Here is a 15,545-nt window from a genome sequence, read left to right as displayed (position 1 = left end):
TGTGCACCATTAAGCACTTCCCAAGAAACACAACGTCTGTCTCTTTCACTGCAACAATTAGACAATATTCAGAGAGAAAACAGAAGTTAATTAGTTCTGGGTTTAGGGTTATGCTCTGGGGAAGAACCTCATTACACATTCCTTCTGAAGAGACTAATACAGCAAATGAATTTTAGCACAAGGAAGCTGAGCCTGAGTGCCAAGTACACACCTCTAAACACATCTGCTGCCACAAAATGAGACAGCATCCAGTGTCCTTGTTAGACCTGTGTTTTATTGTATCCAATGTCAGATATTAAAACAAACACACACTACCACCCCATGTGCTCGAAAGTGAGGATCACAAGCCCAGAGGACTTGAGACTTACTGTCCACTCATGGGGAGACAGCCAAATAGGTCCAGCACCCGAGCTGCCTTGCAATGAGCTGAAGCGAGTCGCTTGCCAGCTCCCTCCTTACCTGTGCAGAAACTTCTCGTATGTTTGGCGGTAGGCAAATCCTGCTCGGCGCACTCTCACGTTTTCCAGAAGGCCAAGGTATTCAACCTGATGCCTGCAACGTTCCTCGTCAAAAAGCTGTGGTGACTTCTTATCGTTGGGCTTAATGCAACGGACATAATAGGGTTCCTAATGGGACAAATCAAACCGAGTTTCATTCAGAAAGAAAGAGTCTATAAAAATAAAACAGCTTCTACATGAAAACCTTAAAACGTCAGTCCACCGTACTCATCTGAATGAGGTTTGGTTGTTTAACAGGAATTACGAGGTTAGAACAGAAATGACAAGTGGCACACAACATGTTCCTCCCCTTAGCACACTGCAACAAGATCTGTTACAGGACTGTGTTACTCATTCGAGCTCTATTGTCCTTTGCTATATGTCAGAACCAGTTTCACATCCTTCTTCTCTACAGACTTTGATGATAACAAAACCCGTCTTCACAAAAAATACAGCAAACGGTCTCATTCATTGTCCTGATAGTCAGATAAGGCTTTTCCAATACCAACATATAAAAGCAGCATGGATTACTCTACAATTTTTAAACTATGCTTCATGCAACTCCTACAAAGCTTGTAGCAACATGCTTGAATGATGGCAGTCACTGAACACTGCTCTGTGCAGGGCAAAAACTGGTTCCCTTCAGGCTGGCTCAGCATCACAAGCACATCACAGCACCAACGCGAGCCAGCAGCATGCACATTCTTCTCTTTGCACCACCCTGGAGCTGCACAGGGCAGACAACAGCAAACAGGACACGGGGGCACTGCTCCATCCACTCCTGCCTTGTGCTGGCTGGGCTGACCCAAGCCAGCTCAGGTGAGGGTCCCACAAGGCTGCACGGCTTCCACTGCCGGTCAGCCTGCCCTCACCAGATATGCTCCATATGCAATCCCACAAGGTGGGTTTTTTTTATGTTTACTTTCATATTTTATGAGGTTAAAGGCAACTTTCAGTTAGGCCAATATAGTCTATAACTAGCACCAGCAACGCCTGTAAAGGGTGACAGTAGTTCTTTAAAACTAATCTGCTTTAACCACTGTGGGGTTTGAAGTTGATTCATTTCTTCCTCTTCATTGCTATCCCACTTCTAACTTTACAGGGAGAGAAAAGGCAGTTAATAAGCATCATAAAAGCTCAAAGTGCCCACCCTTGTTTTTCAAGGTAAAATTGCATTCTTACAACCTCAATATATACTATTTTTACAGTAGCCCTTGCAAAAGGACTGGCATATTCTGCAGGCTGGCAGAGCCTCCTGCACAGCAATCTCATCATTAGCTGAGGAGAGAAGTCAGATGAGGATCCCAGTCAGCTCTTTCAGCTCAGAAGGTCACAGTGTGTCTGGAGACGTGCTTCGGAGGATGTGTTGAAGATGCACCTCAACTGGAGTTTTTCAAAAAATCTGTTTATAACAACACTAACATTATGATAAAGGGAGATAAGCAGCCTCTCTGAAACCTTAACATTAGAAAATTCAACTTTCATAATCACAACTGATAATTAAGGGTTTCAGCAGTTTGCCCCTGGACTTGATGAAACATCTGGCTGTACAACCACCTATAAAACTGTGCTCTGAGAAACCACAGGCCCTTTCCCCAAGGGCTCTCCACAAGAGTCTGTTCTGTTCCAGTACTACCTGCTGGTTTCAACAGAGATCTGAATGAAGAAGTACAGTGTGTTTACTAAACCTGTAGGTAATATAAAGATTCAGTGTGCATGGACAGAACTCACAATTTTAACAAATGGTGCGGGAAAAAAAAGGGATGAATTTAACGTGGACAAATGCAAAGTTCCATGTTTATGTAGAACATGAGTCAAGTTCACGCTTTTCTAACAAAGTGGTACAGAAAGGGCAAAACTGTAAGACAAAAAATACATCAGATTTCTACTTATCTGAACATTGCATTCAGTTTCAGGCACTGAAGTTCAAATGAGATGCAAGTGGACCTGAGTCAGTTCAGAGGAGAACAACAAAGATCAGAAATCCAGAAAACGTGATCCAGAGAAAATACAGTTTTAGTCTACAGGGACTGAAAAGCCACATAACCGCCCCGATGGGCAGCACTTAACATACCTTACATACATAATGTACCTAAAGGGTAGATAAGAGAAGAAGTAAATATTCTGTTTTTATGACAAAAATCACCAGCTTTAAATACAATATATAAAAAATCAAGTTGGACATCGGGAGAACAAGGGATGGGAACAGAATGCCTGCAGAAAGGAAGGGAACCCCCATCACTGGAGGGGAACAGACTGAACAAGCATCTGCATGGAGAAGAGTGAGGCAGAGGTGTCCTCAATCAGGAGGTGAATTACACGCATTCCCAAGGTTCCCTCTAGTCCTATTTTCTATCATGTGTCTATGATTTAGCCCTGTTTTCTATGATTTTAGGTCACTCTCCTAAACTCAGGATAACATGAATGGCCCCAAATTGCTATTTTCCCTTCAGTGATGTTAAAGAAAGAGGATCATCCCTGAATAGTGCTAGTGCTGGCTAGTGCTGGCATAAATTGGAGGTACACAGCACTGACACACGCATGGAGGTTTCACACACTAATGAATACGAATAAGCTGAATATGAGTAATGAACAGGCTGAGACATAGAGGCCTTGGAAAAGCAGAGCCTTGTATCCTCAAAACTGATACGAGCCAGTGATCTTTTGGGGAAGGTGTTGGACTGGAACATTTCCCTGCTTTCCTAAGTTTGTGACACAGCACCAAGCTGCACCTTTCTCCTGTAGGACTGTCCTTGGGGTAGGAACATACTGGTGGGGAGCTGCACTGAGGATAGGGAGCACAAACTAAGCCAGCCACACATACCACACATACGTGTGCTGGCAGCATCCCTGCTCTGCCTGTCCTTCATGCAGAAGCCCAGGAGCGGGCACGGGGAGCGAGCAGGTAAACAGCAGGACGTGAAGTTGCTGCTGTGGGCCAGTTGTAGACTCGTGGGATCGTTTAGGTTGGAAAAGACCCTCAGGATTATTACATCTCCTTTCTCCTCTACTGACTTCACCTCTCCATGTGATGTGCTTCAGGGATAGCTTTTTCACAGTCTGGTTTGGCTCCCTTCCGTACTGGGGAGATGAGGCAAACCTGCATGCAGTGGAGAAAACTGCCCTGCTGCCAAATAGCTGGCCAAGCCCCTGGGAGGGCAGTGCTCTCTTCATCCTGCTCTTCTTTTCAAAGCTCCAGAGAGCAGCAGGCTCAAAAAAGGAAGCAGCATTGAGGACAGAGCATACACAGGATCTTTAAGGTCCCTTCCAACCCAAAGCATTCTGTGCCCCCAGACAGCCATGGGACAGATCTGTTCCGTGTGAGGTCTTCTCCCGAGCTCACCGCCACACTAAGTACTTTCTTCTGCGGCAGTAATTCAACACAACCTGTTCCTATTCTATTTGCTCTCCTTTCTTCATGGACAGGATAGTGAAACAAAAGGTGCTGGTAAAATTTAAAGAGTTTTAAGAGATTTATGCATGAACTTTTTAAGCTTTCTCCTGAAAATTCTCTCCGCACTGAAGGTAACAAGGTTTACAGGGTCTTTATTCACTCGACAGTCTCCTACCAGCTCTAAGAACGTGCAGTCTGCGTGGGTGACAATTTTTACTTCAGTTGTAGAACTCGGCTGTGCCATGGGAACACGGCTGTCAGCAGCACTCTTCACACTCTCTCAGACATCATGTGTCAACCTATGAAGGTAGAAGCAACCCCATCTGAACTTCAAATCAGTGTTGAAGTAGAAGGTTTGATGTGGTCATGGCAGCTATTACTGGTGAGGAGTAGGAGTTTGCTGGACCTGAAGCCTGCGATTTGTAATCCCTGTATTGTAAGGTCTCAGTTGTATGGCAAGAAACAAAGACAAGGTCATTTATCTGCTAGAACGAGTCCTCTAATGAACTGGAAATAAGCTACTTAGGAAAACTGCAGGATATGCAGAGAACTTCCTGAATTACAGCTGAACTTAGAAGCTATGAAGAAGTCTGCAATTGTGAAGATGAATGGGCTGCAATTCTCCCCATCTCCTCCCGCTAATACACGGAGCTTGGGCCACTTCTCCATCCACACGTTAGTCACCCAGACTGTCACACAGAGAGACCTATCCTTGTGTTAGTAACAGGGTCGCTAACATCAGAACGATGCTTGGCCGTGCCACATCTGCCCTCAATACTGTTGTGTTGCAATTGATGTCAAGATGAATATAAATTTTCTGATGAGATTGATATCACAGATATTTATTACACATTCAATCCACTGAATTGCAGCATCTTGAGAACACGGTAATTAAGAGTGTGAAGTCAAGAAAAATGCATCTCTCTTCTCTGCCTCAAGGGAAGTGGTGCCAGTTGTTCATTACAGACATTATAGCGTCCAGTTCACAGTTATTTGTTATTGCTACATAAACCCCCTTCACCACTGCAGATTTGTCTGCTTGGGTTGTCATTCACGTCTTTGTCATTCGAAAATGCAACAAACCTCCGTACAAGAAGTCTACACTTCATGACTTCAAGCCCAGTACAAAGGGGAGTGAGTGACTCTATCTGCATTTGATACAAAAGGCAGAAGTCGAGATGCTGCTTTCCTTTTGGAAAACAGGAATAGGAAGTTCCTGTACAGACAGGAGATCATCTATCAGTGCAATTACAGTGTAATTAAAGCCTCTCAGCAACGACAGCTACCAGGGTAAATTCTAAAGTAGATTATTCCATGCTTACAATCCCACCAGCTTCAGCTCTTCAGGGGGATAATTATGCAGCTCCCATTATTGCACCATGAGGCTGTCAAGCCCGGAGCTGCATTTTATAAATGGAAGAACTGAAATACAGAAGCACAAAGGCTCCTGTTCTGAATGCCGTTTAGGTGCCTATTTGCAATTGATTTTTTTTTTTTAATGAAGTGAAGCGATTTTTAGATTTTTAAGTATTAAAAAGAAAACAATTCAGTTTATAGTTTTTGCACCCTAACCAAACTCCTCCTTGAGAGATTTCTATTCCATAGTTTATAGCTCATTAGGTGAAAGAAGGGATAGGACACATCCAGTACAAATTTGTCAGTTCTATGTCCAATCAGTCACAGTGATGACATTATAACTTACTAGAGATGAAGCCTGTCAAACTGATAGGAGAGGTATGGGTGAAGGAAAAAAATCAGACAAAAGGAGTTACAGAGAAGGAAAAAAAGAAAAGAAAAGAAAAAATATAAAAAGATAAATGCCCAGAGAGAGTTCCAAAGAATCTCATCATTTACAGTCATGTCAGCCAAAGGACTTCCAGCATCAGTATTTAAAAGAAAAAGAAGAGCCACCCACAGCAATCCATCACAGAAAGACCAGATTCTCAAGAGAACAGTATGGGCAGTAAAATATGTGCTTGAGAAATGTTACATGGCAACACGGCAACTCTATAAAGCTAGAGCATTACATATATATAGAAACAAACAAATAAGAAAAGCTCTTTGTTCTACCTATCACAGGTTTCTGCCCAAAAGACTCAGTGTATGTCTGGAGGATTACAGTATTGTTAAGATACCAGCAGTGATAACCACCACTTCAACTCAGCATCCTCCAAAACCATAGTTTTTGAGACTGCATACTTGTAGGGAAATGTGTAGATATAAGCTAAAGTTAAGTTCATATTTGTGAACAGCTCTTGCAGTGTTTTAAGGCCACTTTCGGAAGGACGTGACACTAATCACCGTACCTTCTGCCCCTTCCTCTCTGGGATCACAGAACTCTGCTTCATCACCGGACCCCAGTGTTAAAGCAGAATACCAACAAAACGGAATTTTAAAAGTAAAGTTAAATAACCAACTCCCCTGTAGGTATTGATTGCATTTACAGAATTTAAGATTTGCTTCTGTTATTATTGTTATTATTCCTGCTCACCAAATTAGCATTTTTGGAGGCTATTACCCCAAATGACAGGTTCAAAGATACTGTTGACACTGCTGAAAACACTGCAGCTTTTCTGGAAAGCCAAATGAGTACCAACGGACTGCCAATCTGTTCAAGGACTGTAGAAACACTCCTCATAAACATGGTTTGAATTAGTTTAGGGAGAAAGATTAACCAAGCAAGAACAGCCCAGTTGGACTGTGAGGCTGGGATGAGGAAAGCAGCACTGACTGCGCTTCCGCACCGCGCGCGCTCTGGTAGCGTTAGTGAATCACCGGACTGCAACAAAAAACAAGCCTGTCTTCATCTCGGTTTTTGAGAAACAGTTGAGAAAAGAATGAACTGATATTACCTCTCCCTATGGAACCTTATTCCTCTGTCAGCTGTAGGCCACAGCAGCTAACGCTACTTGCGCAACACTTTTCAGAGAGCTGTTTTCACCAGCTGTTACCACAGGCTTCCCAAAAACCATCCTGCAGGGCCCAAACCGCAGTCAGGGATGCCGAAGTTGTCATTGTTGATCCCCAGAAGCGCAACTCTGGTCCCAAGCTAAGCATGGGAAAAATGAGTAACACGACCCAAGGGAAGAAGCTGCGGTACCCGAAATCACAGTGAGTGGCGTTGCCTGAAAGAGATCGCGGTTTCACCAGCCCAGGAACAACAACTGCTCACCCGCCCACCATCCCCAGCAGCAGCAGCAGGAGAGCTGAGACAAGTACCCGAACCGTCAATGACTCAGAGGCAGGGTATCCCGTTTATTTGTACTGCATAACCAGCATCTAGCAGAACATGGTCTGAATGCCTAGAGTTCTTAGCTCACTAATAACATGCACATGGTATTAACTGCCCAGAAAGCCACCTCGAAGAGATCCTCAGGCCATAACAGCCAAACAGCAGCACCATCTCTTTGCACTCTGTTTTACCGTTGGAAGTACACAATGATTGTCTTCAAGACCCTTATCTAAGCAGCCTCTGGTTTTCAGAGTACACCAGAATTTACATCCTTTAAAGAAACATAAGCTTGATCTCAGGATGAGTCTCCAAATTTTCTTCCGACCCCCCACACAAGATGTATGACAGCCAAGCTCTCCATTAAAAACAGCTAAAGCCCAAACACATAACTTAGTTTGCAAACTTAAGTACCTACAAACTCTGCTCTGCAGGGAGCATTAGCCATGTAAACTTTTAAACAGCAAACTCCAAAGTGCAAACTTCACCCACTTTGTTCCAGCCCTCCATCAGGCTAAAGGTTGGCCATAAACCACCACACAATTATGACAGCCCTTGACTTCTTGCTGCTTGGCAAGAGCCCTTGTTAAGCCCTGACAAACACTGTCTGTTTAATGACAGTCCTCCCCTTAATGGGATCCAAAACCCTCTGGGAAATACAACACACTGTGACAATTTTCTCCATTGCTATTAAAGAGAAAATAAGCAAAAAACATCATCTTAAACACATGTTTCTCAATAAAAAGTTAGTAGAGGTATAGAATGCAAAGAAAATATTTGTCTCTAAGTCTCTAACTCTTAATATTCTCCCCAAGAGGAAAGAGAAATCCAAGCCCATGGTATGGCTGGCTACAGCTCTAAGGTAAATGGCAAGTCAGGCTGAGAAGGAAATCTGCCCCATCTCCCTTCCATCGGAGTCACAGCCACCTTCTCCAGCCCAGCACTGTACAATTTGCCATCCAGGAAAGCTCCAGCAGTGGGGTAGGAGCACTCGCCTTCTGCTGATGGTGCCTGCCTACAGCACTGCCTGGCCTTAGGCTGGGCTAACACAGGCATCTTCTTGGTGGCCCTCCATCGTACGCTCACTAGGGAAAGCTACAGGGCTTTATTCCTTGGTCGGGAAGGTCAGCTACCGCCTCTCAAATCACTGTTGGTTGGACTTGCACACCCTCCTGCAGCCTTACTACCGAAGATTAAATCCAACCCAGAAATAGAATTTAAAAATATAGAGCAAACATGTTTTCATCTCCTAATTTTGGAAAACATGAACCAACATACTATTATTTGTAATATTTCCAGTACAGAGAGCTCTCTCTTCCTGCGCCCAGCCAGTACTGTATGACAGTGCTGTGACCAGTATAGCACCTATTAGGACTTTGTTACTCATGTGCCTGCCATGCCAACAAAAAACTGAAATAGTTTTCTTCCCTTCCCTGGGTCTTCTATCAAGGATTGTCTTCCTATAAAGGTTTTCCTAGCCTTAACATATCTGTGGACATGTTTCCCTTCCTGATCTTGGGCCACTAACATTTCTCTTGCTACAACAATTCCTAAGAAGATAGTCAGAACATCATCCTTTATTGCTTAGTTATTCTAACAGGTAACATATACCATTACTGTGGGCTCACTGCTCCTCTCGTGTGGACCACGTACCCCTTCCACACCACCTCCAGGAGTCCAGCAAGGTGACCCAGAAGCAGGAACACCCAAACTCCTCTTATTGATCTGCATGAGGGATCTGCTCATGCCATTCTGTCCCCCAGCTGCGCTGCATTCAAACAGCCTCCTTCAGAGTTCATGCCCTTACCTATCTTTCTCCACACAGAGAAGTGCTGGCCAAAGCAATATTTTACTAATAATTAATTTTTTTTTAGTGGAAAGTAAAAGGTTTCACTTCTCAGCCTCTCACACAGCAAAGGAAAGAAGGAAATCACACAGGTCTGTCTGTGTTTTCAAGGCAGTCACTTGGCATTGAAAGACAGAAAGAGAAAATCTCTGCATCGTGAAACTACATCCTCTGAACACTCTGCCAGAAGAGCTTTATTATTTATTTGATATAATAATTATTACCCAAGAGAGACTGGCTTTACTACAAGTGAAGGGTACGCTGGTCACACACTGAACAAAAATTCACCTTCTTTATGCAGGGATGGCAGCTAACTATCCCAAGAGATCTTCACAGCTGCCCATTGCTACAATCAAAGCTCATCTGCCACCGATCAGCTTGGCTCTCTGACAGATTACAATGATAGGAAGGTGACAGTCTCTCCATAGACGAGCTACACCCTACTAATCAGAAGATGGAGTCAATTTCGAAACTGAAGTATTTACCTTTGATGCCAGGTTGTCCACTAGTGCAATCATGGAGTTCTTAAAAAGGGTAGCAGCTGTCAAAGGTCGCTTGGTTACCTCAGTGATGCTCAGTTTACCTTCAGGCCACATCATCTTCAGCACAGGATTAGAGCTAAAAGACAGCTGCATTAATTGCACAGTCTAACAGAAGGGCAATAAGTGTTCCATTAAATTTAAAATTCAACTGCTCATTTTTGTCCAGATCTCTTTGCCATTTAAGTCAAACCAACTTAACATTCTTGGAGAAAACATCTTGTGCTTTTGAACAATATACAGTTCAAGCTTATAACTGAATGTTCCAGAAAAATGACAAGTTCATTCTCCTCTTAAGATAAAGATGTGCAGTAATGGGATAGTAAAAATCCTGCAGAAGTGATCTATCAAAAGCAGAGTCTGCCTTACTGACACAAACATAAAGAATTTAATCAAGATAGAAAAGAGCAAGATCATATCCTACAGCATCCTCCCCTAAAACAGAATATTTGATATCACGCTGTATTTCTGCACCATTCTTGATATATAAATTAATTCATATATTTTAGCCTACATTTTCTTGAAGGGTTGAAGGTGAGATAAAATGGCCAGGATGGATGGCAAGAGATCTGGAATAGACAAAAGCTGAAAGCAGTTACAGCAATCTAATGGCCAATCTATCACATGTTTTAATATGCCATAAGTGGTCTTTGTGAACAGTCTTTACCAGAGATTTAACTGAAAACAGAGACTAAATTTAATAAAATGTCCGTACAGCAAATATTCTGCAGGTTTTGAGTTAATGTGAAGTCCTGAAAACACAAACAGCAAGACTCTTCAAAAGAGTACACTGAGTAAACACGACAGGACTGTAAACTAAGTTAATAGTTGTACTAGGTTTTAAACCAAGCAAACACAATTGTCGAAGCAGTTGTAGGCTACTTTACGCTGTCTTCCACCTCTGAACAAAGTCTCTGGAAGGTTGAGATAAGCCACAATTACAAAAGAATTAAAACATTTAATGCCAGCCATCAAGGAGAACAGCTTTCCGAGCACCTTAATATAAAAATATGTTTTGAAAATTTCAAATGTGCTTGTCAAAAGCAACTTTTACTTGCCTAATTAGTATTTATAGCAAGTGACTACATGGTTTAATTTTGTCATGTCATAGCACATACGAAAAGGATTGAAATCTTTTTCCTCTTTTTTCCCACCACCCCAAGTCTTTCTTTCAAAACAGGAGCTTGTAATTGGGGCCAACGTATCGTTGTTGACCAAGTTCTACTCAGTATCTTTAGCAATGGTTAAAGACAGATCAGTATTAGCACATCTGCAACTGGTCCGAAAACCTTCTTAATGACAAAACAAACAGCACAGGTAATCTCTGTGCAGTTATCTTGATTGCACAATGAGTTGGGTTCAAATACTTCAAATTTCATTAAATTAAAGGTTAAATCAAAGGAAAAAAAATAAAACACAAGACAAGATACACAGAATAATAACTTTATCCTAAAACTAAACTAACAGCCTTCGGATCATGGTAAATATACAAACATCAAATGTCAGAGCAATGTGTTTATTGCAACAGCTAACAAATGCACTGCACACACTGTAAAGATAGCATCAGTGAAAATATTAGTTTCTTCTAGCATCCACCCTTACAGAGTAGGATTTTGACAGATCAGATTCTAAATTCACCTCATTAATATTTTTATTCCTACCTGTTGTACATGAGGCGCTTGAAGTCTTGAAATAAAGTGTCCTTGTTTTTGTCAATAAATCCAGTGACTGAGTAACTAAAAAAAAGGGAAACAGTTAATTGCAAAGTTCTTCCCAGAGCTGCTGGTATCACTGTGAAATCAGTATCCTCGCACTCCTACAGACACAGCAGATGCTAATCAGAAATCCAGCTCTGTTTTCCAACCTATCACTAATGTGCTGCATGAGCGCTGTCTGAGACTTGGATCTTTCTGCCCGGCTTTCCAGCTCCAGCATGGCAACAACACGTAATTAGTTTTTAGACAGCTGTTTGCACCATGTAGATGAAGAGCATGATGGCTGGGACATATAACAAGACTAGGGCGAGTTGCAGATTGCCCAAATTCAAGAGTTACGCTCATGACTTCCGCCTTTGAATTCAAAGCATGTGTTTGTATGAAATCCTACAGACCTAAGTTTTGCTTTGCCACCTATCTAGTCAATCCTTTTCTTGGTGTCAAAGAAGATCCTCTAGCGGGACACTGTCTCAAATCAGGAACAGGCTATAACCAGTGACAAGGGAACTCTGTTGGAAATCAATATAGAAATTGTGGACTTTCCTCTCTCTATAACCATGGAAATACTCCCCCAAAAGGCTACTGTTAGACTTCTGAATTTCATCTCTTCTCCAAGGCTCAAGACAGACAGTACTCTGTCCTCAAAGATAATCCAAAGAGGCCAAAATCTCTCCATTCAGCAACTCCCTCTCAGCTGCCTCCTTGTACCACTGAGCTTCAGATTACCCCAGGAAACCAGCACCTAAATTGCAAACACTGGGATCTGGAGCATGACAACAAATCCCCAAAACCTTATTGCTCTGTGTAACGTAGTTCAGGCTCAAATACTACCTGCAAACATTTCCACATTTCAGTGTTGTTTTTTTTTTTAAAAGGAAATTTGTTCACTGGGCGCTGGCAGTGCAGAAGGTTCAACCACTAATATATAGCCTTGTATTTTTTTTCCTCCTTGGCAAAGTGTTTTGGAATCAGCAACGTATATCAGCAATCACTCGGCACAGACTCCAGAACAAAGTCTGTCTTCACTGAATGAGATCCAATACACACTGGCTACCTTTATAAAATGAAAGTAAATTTAATCCCAAGTCAAAAGGTTAAAAAAAAATCCTTAATTGTTAAAATCCTAAATGATTTCCACATTAACCTCCCTTTAAGTTCTGCTAGCACAAGGAGTTGCACAAATTCTTAGCCATTCCATCATTTCAGTGATGCTCCAGACAACAGCTTTCCTAGTGAGGTTTCTAACATACGGGCATCTTTCACTTCTACTTAATTTTCCTTCTTACTACTCTCAGATACTGCAGCCGTTTCTGTAGAGTTCAGGTACAAAAAACTTTTCAACCTGAGTGGGAAAGGCTCCTTGCACTGATACTTATTTTAACTTAGCACTACCCTGCATATTTTGAGTGAGCTCAAACTGATTTTAGAATTTAAAGCCAGAGAGTTAGATAATCATACTAAACAGATGTCTAAACAAGATTTTATTAGCTCTGTATAGCTTTCTTGTATAAACAGTGCTAGCTTTTTTCCCCCCCGAAACATTGTTCTCCCCTTCACCTCCCCACCTCATATTCTCCTTTTGTTTCAATTCCAAGAAGAAAATCATATTCTATACAGCAAGTAACTAGCATAATATTTAATTGATAAGCAATTGCTGCACTCTGTAATTCTGTATGACAGCTATTCTGGTCCATACCAGAAGCAGCATTAAATCAGAATATCATACCACTTCAAAGCTGGCTAGAAGACAAAAATAGAAGGTGCATCTTTATTTCTGAAAGAAACTTACATCACATCTCCAGCGTAGTGCTTGATTCGAAAGTCTCTGTCAAACTCCAGGGTTTTGTCAGTTGCACAAAGCTAAAACAAATTTTACATACATTAAAATCTCACCATTGGATTTTTAAGTTTCACAGAAAAGTAATGTGCCTTGGAAACAGAAATGGAAACTGTAGTTATTCCACTTTATATGCACATGTGTGGACCTGAAATCCAGTTGTAACACTGCTTTATAACATTTTTTCATGGATGTGTTATTAAAGCATATATTTGTACAAAATCAAATTGTAGAACCTACAGTTTTATTAACAAATTGAAACTACCTCAAAAATACCATTAAGCAAAAAGAGCATTTGTGCATACAGAGAACCATTGCACCTAAGATTTCTTCATGGCCTTTTTTAAGTCTTCCTTTGTACATTTTTTTCCATTGCAATGTCCCTCCTCAGCAAATAAATGAAGAAATCAGAATATGACAATTATGATAGCAATGCTTGTTCTGTCCCACTACCAGCACTCACTGTAGCTCATCGAACACCTCCCAGACAGTGACCAGCCCCACAGATCCATCCAGAGTGGAGAGAGCTACAACCCTCAATTCCCATCTCAGACTTCACATTCAATTTTTCACTGCAACAAAGACATCAAATGCCCATGTGGCAGCCACTCAGCAGCAGCGGCCAGAGATTTCTTTGCAGGAAGCATGGGCACCATGAAGACTATGAGCAAGTATCTATCCAAAAGTCTTAGGAAGTCTATCCACCCAAAGTCTTAGGAAAACAAATGAGGAAATTAGCATGGTCAAACTGCAGGATAGAGGAGTTTATTAGAAACATGAAGATATCCTCCAAAAAGCTTTACCTGTGTCTAAGAATAGAAAATAGATTGGCTTAAAGAGATTAGATGTAAAATAAATAAATAGAAGCTTAAACAAACAAACAAACAAACAACACAAGAAGGAAAGCAAAAAGTTTGCATAATAAGATACATGAAGGTTACAAAGGTATAAGAAGTCCAGCACAGCAGGAGCAGGAAGCATGCCAGCATCTGCAGAGCTGACAAATGACTACAGAGTAGAAGGAACACAGAGAAAATGAGGAAGAGGCCAAACCAGGAAAATGAAGTAATTTTTCTTTCTGCAGCTGTGCTTACCAGCAAGGGGCTAGGGAGGATCTAATGCTTTTTTCAGCCACCCAAAACATACATCTCAAACCAACATGTCAATAGAAGAGGTATAAGATGAGCAAAACCACAATGAAATGAAGTAACTCTTGCTGCCAGATGGGACACACTCATCTGCGTAAGCTTCTCGCTTAAAACTCTTCCAGCATGGGAGATACTGGAAGGGGGCTTAACGCAATGCTAGTTCTCATACTGAGTCTTTCTCTCTACAAACTTTGTGTCTACTGGGCAAATCGGCAGAAATTATTAAAAAGAACAGCAAGTGTACTGATACATCTGATAGCCTGCTTGGATTTCTAGGAGCCCTTTCTCAAGGTTCCTTATTAACAACTCAAAGAATTCAAGTTTCTGTGCAGGACAGGAAGAAAGGGGCCTCACACAAATAATTGTTGGAAAGATGGGAAATGGCATAACAGCAAACGGTCGGCTCCTGCAGTTTATCAGGGAGTCCTGCAGAGGCCTGTACTACCATCTGCAGTGCCAACAGCATCTTAAATGAGCCAGGATCTGAGGGTAACAGGCAGGTGATCAAGACTGTTGATACTTCTTAATTATTCAGGGAAGTAAAGACACTGGCTGGCTGTGAAGAACTGCAGGAAGACATGAGATTCCAGAGGAATGGCACAAAAGAGCAAATGAAATTCACTTATTTCAGAGACATCCACAGAGAAAAGCCAAAGCTCACAGTAAGTCACAAACCTAAAACTATTAACTCAACAAGTACTTTAAACACCCTCCATCTCAAAAAGGACACCGGAGACCTGGAAGAGGCTTGACAATGGGCGAACTCCATCAAAAGCACTGACTGCTACAGGAGGCAGGGCCAAAGGAACTAAGCCTCTTCAGGTCAGGAAAGGAATGTCAGAAAACACGGAGAAGATGTACTGGAAGATAACAGTGAGCAACGTTTTGCTGTTTTAGAACTAGGAGGAAACAAATGTAACCTAAAAGGGAAAATGGATGGGAAGGAAGGAGCTCTTCAAACAAGTATCTACGCTGTGGAACACCTTGTCAATTAAAAAAGAAACAAAAACCAAACCCCAAAAAACTATCAAGGGCACTAGCCCTGATTCAGAAGGACAGCAGATGGCTGGAAATTGGGACCGTATCAAGTTATCACTACGTTTGTCCCATATTCTTCTCTCAGTTAGACCTTCACTGTTCCCTAGCATCTTGGCAGATACTGGATCAGGCGGACTAGAACGGGTCTTCTCATATTCTTACCTCCACAATCAGTTTCTTGAGATTGACACCCATCAGAACTTTCCACTAATGGACAATTTAGGAATTCATATACTGTTCATCACTGCACTCAACACTTTGAAATTACAAGATCAATTGAAAAAACATCAGAATTTAAAGAG

The 15,545-nt window shown here is 41.8% G+C and overlaps 1 protein-coding gene across 7 annotated transcripts in view; it reads right to left on the bottom strand.

Annotated features, from left to right (window-relative positions):
* MYO1D (myosin ID) overlaps positions 1 to 15,545 on the bottom strand; it is a 158,192-nt gene that overhangs the window by 95,078 nt on the left and 47,569 nt on the right. For all 7 annotated transcript variants that reach the window (XR_013941524.1, XM_080565090.1, XM_080565091.1 and 4 more), the window contains exons 12-15: positions 13,010 to 13,080; positions 11,167 to 11,241; positions 9,452 to 9,584; positions 460 to 626 (exon numbers count right to left, since the gene is read on the bottom strand). Coding sequence is in view for 6 of the 7 variants with exons in the window: in XM_080565090.1 (XP_080421216.1) it covers positions 460 to 626; positions 9,452 to 9,584; positions 11,167 to 11,241; positions 13,010 to 13,080 (446 nt within the window). In the remaining variant the exon portion in view is untranslated. The remainder of the gene's footprint in view (positions 1 to 459; positions 627 to 9,451; positions 9,585 to 11,166; positions 11,242 to 13,009; positions 13,081 to 15,545) is intronic.

The sequence above is a fragment of the Anser brachyrhynchus genome, assembly GCF_964034855.1.
Source record: "Anser brachyrhynchus genome assembly, chromosome: 22".
NCBI classification, from domain to species: Eukaryota; Metazoa; Chordata; class Aves; order Anseriformes; family Anatidae; genus Anser; species Anser brachyrhynchus.
The sequence above is the reverse complement of the archived record's forward strand: the minus strand, read 5'-3'. Positions and strand labels throughout refer to the sequence as shown.